This window comes from Lagenorhynchus albirostris, chromosome 6 (assembly GCF_949774975.1).
Source record: "Lagenorhynchus albirostris chromosome 6, mLagAlb1.1, whole genome shotgun sequence".
In the NCBI taxonomy this organism is placed as follows: domain Eukaryota; kingdom Metazoa; phylum Chordata; class Mammalia; order Artiodactyla; family Delphinidae; genus Lagenorhynchus; species Lagenorhynchus albirostris.
The window spans coordinates 26,824,670-26,835,708 of NC_083100.1; the positions used below are offsets into that span (position 1 = coordinate 26,824,670).

The following is an 11,039-nucleotide window of genomic DNA, read 5'->3' on the forward strand; positions in this document are numbered from 1 at the left end:
TTTTTCACCACTGAGGATGATGTTGGCTGTGGGTTTGTGCTTTTGCTTTCTGGCAATCTGATTCTCATTCCTTTGCAATAATTTTTCCCTTCTCTGGTAACTTTTAGGATGTCTTCATACTTATGTGCTATATATATATTTTTTTTCATTTGCTTAGATGCTCAAGTGAGTTATCGAAACATTAGAGTTAATATCAATGTGTAAAAAATTTTGGCTATCATTTCTTCAAATATTACATCCCATTCATTCTATTCAATCCTTTGTTAACCTATTTTGGTTTGTCCTTTTTTTCATATTTCCATCACTCTATTCCTTTGAGTTGTGGAATTACTCTTCCAATCCAATGATCTTGACTTTTAGATATGACCATTCTGTTATTCAGGGCAGTGAGCAATGATTTTGTTTCACAATTTCAACAATTATATTTCCCATTTCTGAGGTCTCTTGGCCTTTTGCCTCTTTCTCTTGGCAATATTAGTTATTTTGAAGACCTGTAAATCTGTATTCTGTGAACCCATTAACTATTTCTAGAGATGGTTCTTCCATTTGTTGTTTGTACCTTTTCTTTGTTTTACGCTACTGGTATTCAGATTTTTGGAGTCTTGTGTTCTCATCTTTAAAGTTGATATTCACCGTTACAACTTCTGCCACTGCTTTTTATGGGATCCTTCTCATGGAAGAGGTAGAAATTTGCACTCTATACTGTTTTCAGAGGCAGTTATGGATGAGCAGGACATGTTTCAAACAAAGTGGGGCACCGGGCGTTGCCTTATCTACCCACCCATCCATTTCTCTACTGAAGCCTCAAGGACCCTGGTGGAGGTGTTGGCAGGCTGGCAAGTGTAGTCATTCTATTAGTTACTGCAGGTAATTCTTTCTTTCCTCCAGGTCTGGAGCGCCTTTGATTTTGATCACATTTTTGTGGCAGTACTTTCCCATGTGCTTTTGCAGTTTGCTTCTCAAATTTCGTAAGATATTAGGCTTTCAGATTGCTCACAAATTCCACTCTACTTAAAAGTTCCTTTTTTTGCATGCTAACGTGGATGTAAATGTGCCGATCTGTGCATCTATATATAAAAATTTTGTCTATCATTTTTAGGGTGCTTTGCCATCTTGAAATCTGAGTCCCAGTCACTGTTGGTAGACCATACTCTTTTTTCTCAGTGTTGGTGAGAATTTGGCACTTAGGCCTTCATATTTTTTCCCTATCCTTTCCACATCTCCAAACATTTCAAAAAAAGAAGCCAATTTAGTTATTTATCCAGTACTGGAAATATGGGGTTCAGACAGAACAACAGTCATGGTGAAACTAACATTTATTGCATACTTATGCCAGATATCCTTCTAATGACTATTACAGGAATTTGTTTAATCCTCACAATCCCACAATAGCTGCTATTATCCCTATTTTACAGATAAGGCAACTGAGGCACAGAGATATTAAGTGACTTAAAGTTTTTAAAAAATTCATTGCTTTAAAAAGTGAAAGAATGGTGCTAGGCACTGTCAGGAGATTGATGAAATCTGGTTATTGCTCTCAAGAGATCCCAGTCTGTTGTATTCTATAATCTTACTTAGTCCTGAGTTGTTCCCAGATTTAAGGTAAGCAGGAACTAACTTAAGGATTCAGATCATATTCAGCCAAGATTTATAGATCTGAACAAATCTTCTCTGTAAAATTCTGTAATTTAGAAGACTGTGAGAACAGATCACCTTTCCTCTTCATCCTCTTCACATAATGGAGCAACTATAGGAAATTGAGCACTTCCTGAAGATGTTTTTAATGAATCTTACTTTGGTTATTTTCAGCTTAGGAGTATTTCATCTTCGTATGTAAGTATTTACTTCATTATATATAATTTTGAACTGGTATATTAATATTCTGCAATGTTACAAAGTAAAAAGAGGTTAACATGCTCATTATATTTGTGTTAAGGAACTAAAACTTCACATTTTTCTTTCCTTTTCAGTACATAATACTTCTCTGAATCAATGGAGAAATGGATATTCTCCTATATGCAAGCCTCAAATGAGGTCAGAATCTTCTGCACAGCTGTTACAGGGAAGAAAGAAAAGACACTTGAGTGAAACAGCATTAGGTAGGTTAAAATGAGGACAGGAGCACTAGTACTAAAAACTGAAGAAAAAAAATTCTGATTTCCAAAGAACCTCTGCCTCATGGGAGTCATAATCTAGAACAGTCACTAATTACACAAAACATCCATGGTTCCATGAACATTAAACAGCATATTCATGTAGTCAATTCAGAATTATTTGTGGACTGGGAATCCATCCACTTTGTGAGTTAAGGATTTCCTTCCTATGTTTCCTAACTAGAGTTATCTTCTACCTGTGTTTCCTAACTAGAGTTATCTTCTACTAACTGTCCTCCTGGACAGTACTTAGTCTCCAACATTGTGTTCTGGACTCAAAATATGTCAGTACAAGGTTGCCTTTTAGATATTTATTACCATTTCTGGTACCTATTGTGGAGATGTTGACTTCCCTGAAGCTTCCTCGGAATTTTGATAAACTGGGTGAGATTCATCTAAGGTAACTCAACCGCCTGACTGAATTCCCCTTAGGAACGTACAGTTCCAAGATGAATAGAGATACCTCTGAAACTAGAACCCTGCTAGTAATACAAAATGGGTTTGTTATGGGCATTTGGGACAAGATAGTTTCAACAGTTATTGCAAATAATGATAAAAAATAAAACTTAACTGGAAAGGTGTGTATTAAATAACAAATTATCTGTATACTCTATTGGTTCTTATTCATTGTTCCAGTGGATCTAACACTATATACATTAGTCAAGTATGTCCGAGGTATAGTATGTCAATACACCCAATAAATTAGAAACTATTTACACCCAAGATGTAATTATACACGGTGGCTTTAACATATTTATCAGTATGGCTTCTAGAAATCCCACCATAACAGACCAAAGTCACTACCTAATATCACACTACCTGATCAACTAGTGTGGAACAAAATTAAACTCCCACCCACATTCAGGGATATCACTATGCTTTTTTGGTGCCTTAACCTTAAGATAACCAAGAGTCATCTAGCTTTTGAGGAACTTTCATACATCTTTGCCAAAATATAGGAAAACCTGTATCTCTTAATATAAAGATGCATTATGAAAAAATACACATTACTTAAGATGTAGACTGTTTTACTTGAATTGATAGATCTAACTTTTAGCTAGATGGGAACATAGGAATAGAATGAGTAAAATGCTGTACTACAAAGAAGTAACTAGACAGCTCTCTAGACAACCATTTTCAAGATATGGATACGATTTGAAGAAACAACTAGCCAGAAAGGACATTTTTAAACAACTGGAATAATATAAATATGAACTGTGTATTAAATTTTACATTACACAGGAAAATATTTTTCAAGATCTGTATTAAAGTAAAATAAAGAAGGGCAGTAAGAAAATAAACATATACTCACTAAATAGACACAAAACAAATGGAGAAAAGGAACGTGGAAGAGACAGAAAATAACAAAGTTGGAAGTAAACTTAACTTTGTTATCAATATTCTGAGAGAAAAGAGAAATTTTATTCCTGAAATAGGATGTTATAATAGGAGAAACATTTTCAGAAATCAGTAGTCAGAAGATCAAGTTAAGGAAATCTCCCAAAAAGTAGAAAACGATATGAAAAAATCAGAGAATAGACAAGAAAATTAAGAGGTAAGTCTTAGAAGTTCAACCTCTGAATAAGTTACAGAAAACATGAACAGAGTAAAGGGAGATTAATAAAGAAGGATATGCTGGATAAAAACTGTCAATACCCCAGAAAATGGAAATTGTGGCAGGATTGTGGCTAAGATTTTTATAAAATTTCCTTAGTTTTTTTCATTTTTGATACATGAATTTAAAAAAATAAAATCTAAACAGATCAAGAAACACATGTTACCAAACTAGGAAAACAGAAATTCTAATACCTACCAGTTACATTTAATGTATCACATTCTCAATGGTTCTTTCCATGGCAGGAGAAAGAACTAGATTTGAAGAATTTGCTATTCAACGCACAGAACCAGGATCCCAGAGCAATTTTACTGCAGTTACTAATGTCAATGTTATATCAAGAACCCAGAATTCATCATCACAAGTAGGTTTTTGTACAGTGAGCTTTAAAGTAGCTTTATGACCTTTAAACCTGGCAGATCTGGTGGGGGGAGGGGAACTTGTTATAGATATTTTGTTAATCTGTAACAGCCTTATTTACTAGCACATAATTAGCATATTCAGAATTATTTTACTAAGACGCAATAAATTTGATTAAACTTTTTTTTTTAACTAGGGAGCTAATTGTACATTAGTCCTTGGTTATGGCTTTTTTCGTATGCTAAAAACTTTAAACTTTATCATAACCATCCCTACTTCTTGACATGATGCTAAGTATAATCTTGCTAATAAGAATCCAGCAGTGTTCTTACTTTGTTCTGTTTCATTACCTGGTAGGGAGTAGAGGTTAAAACGTGGGAGGATTTAGAGAAAACAGCATGAAGCTCAGGGACCCAGGAACACATAAATGAAGACTGTAAAAACGATCTTTATTAAAAGGCTCACCAAACATTTCATAGCCTTTCCTAATAAAAAATGAGTTTGTTAAAAGATCATTTCACTGACATTTAGGGTGCTTTATGGTACAATCTTCTGATGTTTTGTATTTTAAGGCATTCATATTTTTAGTGGTCTTAAAAATAGGCCTGAATGTGTCCACACACAAATGTATTGGTTCATAGAAGATACATATGCTTTCTTGTTTTTCTTAACATTTTATACTCAGATTTCATAACAATGTATAAAACTTAAAGGCACTGCCATGTTATCTTTATATAACTCGTAAAAGGAGAGTATCATTACAAGTAACCAAATACTATTGTAAACTACAATCCTATCTTGCAGAATACTGCACGACGACGATTGCGAAGTGAGAGCTCTTATGATATAGATAATATTGTGATTCCCATGTCATTAGTGGCCCCAGCTAAATTAGAGAAACTCCAATATAAGGAAATAGTTACTCCAAGGTATGTATACTTACATTATTTAATTTTCCTTCTTTTTTTGAATAAACTTAAATTTTCAGTGAAGTTAAAATTTTATTTAATGAAAGGAAGATGCTCCTTTCTGCCTTCCTCCCACTTACATGGTTACATGGAGGGAAAATGGTGAAAGAAACTTTGACATTACTCATGCTGAAAAGAAGTGCCATACAGTAGCACTACTTTCTCAGGTTTTATTAAGAAATGGAAATTCCTAATACTTCAGCAATTTTAGAGTTTTTTCATTCAATATTTAGTTTCCTATTGTATATATGGTACTAAAAGGTACTTTAAGGATGTAAATAATTACACTAACAGATAATCCTTGCTCCTTAAAATGGAGATACGCACAAGGCTGCAGAGATCAAAGAAAGCAACTACCTTTGCATAGAGTATTTGCAGTGTAAGATGATAACACCTGTGACAACCTGTGCAAGGCTAAGCCAGAGACTGAGGTTTTGTGAAGGGTGATACAGGAAATAAAGGCTCAAAAAGTTGTCACGAGATTGTGGATGTCCTTGAATGCCACACACAGATCTGTTTTCTGCTGGCAGCAAACTGTCCATTTTTTTAGCCATGATGAAAGAGGTTTAAGATTATTAATCTGGCACCAAGAAGTAGAAATAGAAAAGGATGGAAACAGAGACAAGAGCTGGTTGACAATTACAGTAATTTCTACACATCTCTATTCTAACTAATTTGATTCTTTTATTCATAATTGCTTTGAGGCACTGAGAGAACTCTTAATACTCTAGGAGGTATTATGAGAATTTCTGCAGAGAATTTGTTGACATATTCTACATTAAGTAAAAAAATAACATTTGTGGTTAGATGTTCTATAGCAACAATGTTTTCAATTTACACTGGTAGGCTGGAGCCGGCTGGCTGACCTTGTTTAGCCCGTAGGGATTCTGTGATGTGGCTGTTAAAAACTCACAAGAGGCCATGATGGGAGTCTTCACACAAAGAAATTGGCAAATGCTAAAAATCAGAGCTTTTTTCCTCTTTATTTTCTGAGCCAGTTTGTCAGCATACCACTAACTTATTTCAAAATTAGTACATTCGTAGGTATAAAACGCAACTATGTATAAGAGACTGTTTATTGTAAGGCCAAAAGTAAAGCCTCATCTCCTGTCCTCTTCTCATAATACAAATACGTTGTCTCTTTTAAAAGATAAAGTACTAAGATACAGCCATTTGAATTATGGAAATCCCAAAGAAAGAAAACACTACTATAATAGCTGTGCTTACAGAATAAAATTGCTACATTTAGGAAGATTAACAAAAGCTGTTTGAAATTCGTTTGTATCTTCAACAGCTGGAGGATGGTTGTTCTTCAGCCTCTGGATGAATATAATTTGGGTGAAGAAGAGGTAAGCTGCCTTTCACTTACTGCACTTAATATGTTATGAAGCCTGCTTAATTTTTTTTTCCCATGTGCTTAATTTGGTATTTGAGGAACATACACTGATTTTATAAATTTTCAAAACTTATGAAAAGAAAGTTCCCCTTTAAGGATATTAATTTGATTAGGAAGTGTTTTGTGCAAATTTGGCTACAAAGACAAAATATATAAAGAATAAAGAAAAGCAAAAACAAAACATACCATTTCCTTACATGAGTCATTGAAATATTGAATTTATGTGAATATATTCAATTCCCAGTATTAGTCATATTTTTCTGCATGGTATTTAGTTTAACAGTCAAGCCTACAATTCCATATGCAAAATCTTGTGAACAATTGCTTTTGAATTTGGAAAATTTTGGATTTTAGAAAGTACTGTGGTACATATATCATGTAATACATATAGGGAGTCTAGGACAGTGCTCATAATCAAATAGTAATGTTTCTATAGTGAAATATTAATAGAAAGTAGAATAGCCCCACATCATTTCAGATAAGATTGTGTCACCAAATGAATTATGAAAACTTGTTTTTTCAGATTTTTGGAATTACAGGAAAGGGACTGTGGACCTGTATGGATAAAACTTATAGTAAGACAAGAAAAATTAAAGGGAAAGATACTATATAACCAAACTAATTCAAAGTGATAGTCTGAAGAAGCAGGTATTATATAAAAGACATTGTTTCCATTACAGTCTTTCTGTGCCAACTGATCGTGTTTTTCAACTACCAAAATTTACTTTTTAATGCCCTTCCCTCTTTTAATGCACCCTTCTCTAGTTCAGAATGACCCTAGCCAGAAACACAACCGAAGTCTTAGAACTCCAGATAAGTAACTCATTAAACTAATTCTCATTTACCTCAGACAGTTTTACTTTTTTTGATATTAATATGTTCCACGAACAGTATACTCTGTAAGGGGCAATCAATACAAGGTTTTGGATGAATAAAGCATTAAGGATATTTTATGTAAGTGGAAAGCACTGTGAACCTATATGTACTCAAAGTACTGTAAGTATTCTAGGTAAATCTTCAAACATGACCCAACAGTAAAAAAGTTTTAAACTCCCTCTTTTTAGGAATGAACCTCCTCTCATAACATTTGTTCTCTGACTTAGACTGCATTTATTTTAGAGTTTTCTTCCTATTGTTCTCTTGATGAGGAACTCTGACACCTGTTCTCATATTTCAAAATGTTTCTGATAAAAGCAAAACTTTTCATTTCTAATTCCAGATAGAAGACCTCTCTGATGCAGTCTTCTCCCTAAGACACAAAAAATATGAAGAGAAAGAGCAAGCCAGATGGTCACTATGGGAGCAAAGCAAGTGGCACAGAAGAAACAGCAGGCAGGTGTTGTAAATTTAAACCCCAAAACCATGGAATCCATGTGAAATCTCCAGTAATTCTGCATAATAACGAGGGAGACCACTGAAAATGAAGAAAACATACTATATAACATCTGCTGTTTGTGCCCTAGAAGTGAAACACTGCTTATACTGAGTTTACATTAAAAATATATTCAGGCTAATTACATAATGATGAAAGGAGTTTTATTTACTCCACTCAATTTCTCATGCTAATTGTCAGCCTCAGTAATAGATTTAACTGAGCAAACAATATGAAAAATTCTCCATAAGTAGGTCATTTCAGTGTACTGTAATGGTGGACCTAACACTAGGGATTAGAATCTGGGTAATATGTAACAAAGCCACTTCAGAAATGTTTTTCTTAAAAAGAAACAAACCAAAAAAAACCCTCAAGAAACCTATCCAGGGTAAAAAAGCAAATCGCCTAATACTTGGAACATGACTTTGAGGGATGGGGGGATAAATCCTAACAACATAATCAGTAGTCATGTATTTGAGAAAATCCCTGGTATTTTATATTTAACTGGACTATTTTTTAATACAGCCAAAACTCAAAATGCAAGATCATGTTGAAATGTGATAGTCACTTTAGTGTGGAGCATCTCTCATTTATTATTTGTAAAACACATTTCTCTGTTTAGGTCTCAAGATACCCAGATTTGTTGTAGAGCCTTATTCTAAGAGTTATCCTAACATACACGAGATTCTGTTCTCAACTTTCTCCACATTCCAGAGACACAGTTTTCCAAAAGTGCAGAGGAAAACGTGAATCGAGTCCTTCATGGACGACATTACGATAACCATAGATACTCTGGGAACTCAGACTGTAAGAGTGAAGTAACTTGTCTTTTCCTGTTTTCTGGAAAAAAACAAACAAACAAAAAACCCCAAACTGTAACAAAACAAAACCACTATAATAATTTGGCAAAAGATTTCATAAAATACTATTCAAGTCTTTGAGATGTGAGGATAACATCAGGAAGATCAGCAGATGAATTTTTTAAAATCTTTTGGGCAGAGCTGTTTAAAGAAAAGCTACCAAGTTCAACTGACTTTATGAACGATACCTTAGGTTGTTCATACAATGTTAAGACATCAACAAATAATTAAATATTTTCTTGCTAGAGCTTACAGTAAAAATGTTGAAGGACAGGACTTGCTTTTGAAAGAATACCCTAACGACTTCACTGGTGGGCAGCACAGCGCTGCTGAGAGTCCCGCCGGGCCTCCAGAGAGCCAGGACCCCAGTGCACACGCCTCACCTTCAGTAAGTCAGAGTCAAGAGATCAAGGTAGGAGTGTTATACATAACTAGTTAAACCTCCTTTTAATTGACTTTTAAAAACTTGTTTATAGAATTCCTTGTTGATAATTAAGGAGCCATCATTACGTAACAAATTCAGTATGACAGCCCAGTACAGAATGCTGGATGTAGGAATCAGAGGCTCTGTGTTCCAGCGTTCTAGTTCCATCACTAACTACAGACACTTCCCTGACTCTTTATGTAACACATCAGTACCTAATTCCACCTGTTCACTTATGTGTTAGAAAATGGGAATTCTATCAAAGTTTCATTACAAACCAAATCGGATTAAACAGAATGACACCTGGCACAGAGTAAATGTTAGATATTTCTCTTCCCCTTATAAAAGATTTTTACTTGTCTCCCCATTTGTCCAGTTTTAACCCCAATGGGAGTGTTTTCTAACACTGCATCTATAAAGTTCTTGTACTTTTCTTCATCAGTAGGTGTTGGAAAAGAACCATATCTAGAATCAAGAGAGTAGCGACAATAGAAATTAATAGGCAAGTCATAGAAAGCACAGGGAAAGAAAAGTCAATAGGGGTCTGTAATAATGATGGGATGAAAATGGAGATACTGAGGAAGACGATCCAAACACTTTTAAAGGGCCTTCCCTAAAGTGCTCCTAGGCTGAAAATGAAGACCAGTGCCCTAATGGCAGCGTTTACCTCTCCGTGGAAGAGACAAAGTGAAAAAAAAATAATTCCCAAAGGTCCCTAAGTAATCCTCAGTACGTTCCATTTTGAGTTGCTAGATATTTTGAGTTGCTAGATACTCAGGACCAAATGAGAATTTGTACTTTTATCTGCTAAAGAACAGAACAATGGTTATTACAAAACTGAGAGCTACAGATTGAGACATGAACTTAAACAAATTAGTTGAAACTTAACTGAAAACGTTTTCTCTTTCAGCCTTTGGGGTGGGAACGACGGGCTTTTCCGCTGAAAGATGAAGACATAGCAGCCTTATTATGCCAAGATGAAAAAAATGATCAGATTGAAAGCTCAAGTCCAGCTTTCCATGGTGAAGTCTTCTGTACCAGTGCACCAGAGAATGGCCACCATCCACAAAGGCAGGCGGACGAAATGGAGGAACACACACAAAACCCTTGGTCTAGGACTTACTCAACTCATGTTAAGAAAAATCAGTGACAGGGAACAGGTTAAGAAAACGATATAACTAACTGAATGGGAAAACAGGAGAAAAAATAAGCCCTGTTCCCCCACCCCCTGCACAGTCACAATTCCAGAGTAACAGCATGTAGTGCAGGTGCATGTATTAATCTTTTGTGCTGTTTATGAAACAGGCAAGTTACGTCTCATTTTCCTTCCTGAACCACAGGAGTAACTAGCTTTTCACCTACAGACAAGTGCTAGTCATTTGTGTTTGATGCAGATCACAAGCACCAGAAAATTAACTGCTGCAATTTGATGTCAAATCACATTACTGGGTAAATAATAATTTTTAAACAACTTATACCCACACCCACATATACCTATGCATCAAATGACAGCTCTTCTTTTTCTATACACGTGGTTATTCTTTAAATTGCCTCAGAAATATATTAAGAATATAAAACACGTGTATAGAGTATACATGCATACATAATACACACATGTAAGTAGTTTTAAAAAACACTGCAAGTGACCACTCCACTTGAAAATGCACGTATGATTAAAAAACACTGCAAGTGACCACTCCACTTGAAAATGCACGTATGAACTACCCCATGAAATATCAGCTGAACCATAAATAAAGAGATTTCCAATGGTGTTGAACATCTATAAGCCTTGACTATGGAGAAGGAATTTTTTTAAAAAAACACATTTAACCGATAGAAGTTATTTATGGAAATTTCTATACCAGAAAACACAATACTCCTTCATTTGAAA

At 34.8% G+C, this 11,039-nt stretch overlaps 1 protein-coding gene across 4 annotated transcripts in view; it reads left to right on the forward strand.

The window, feature by feature from the left end:
- Window positions 1-10,815, forward strand: part of KANSL1L (KAT8 regulatory NSL complex subunit 1 like) — a 139,207-nt gene extending 128,392 nt beyond the window's left edge. For 3 of the 4 annotated variants that reach the window (XM_060152184.1, XM_060152188.1, XM_060152186.1), the window contains exons 9-15: window positions 1,971-2,099; window positions 4,014-4,132; window positions 4,933-5,057; window positions 6,391-6,445; window positions 7,712-7,824; window positions 8,971-9,136; window positions 10,059-10,815. In XM_060152184.1, the coding sequence (XP_060008167.1) occupies window positions 1,971-2,099; window positions 4,014-4,132; window positions 4,933-5,057; window positions 6,391-6,445; window positions 7,712-7,824; window positions 8,971-9,136; window positions 10,059-10,298 (947 nt within the window). In that variant the 3' untranslated portion in view covers window positions 10,299-10,815. The remainder of the gene's footprint in view (window positions 1-1,970; window positions 2,100-4,013; window positions 4,133-4,932; window positions 5,058-6,390; window positions 6,446-7,711; window positions 7,825-8,970; window positions 9,137-10,058) is intronic. The other variant, XM_060152187.1, reaches the window with a different exon arrangement.
- Window positions 10,816-11,039: the final 224 nt, after the last annotated feature.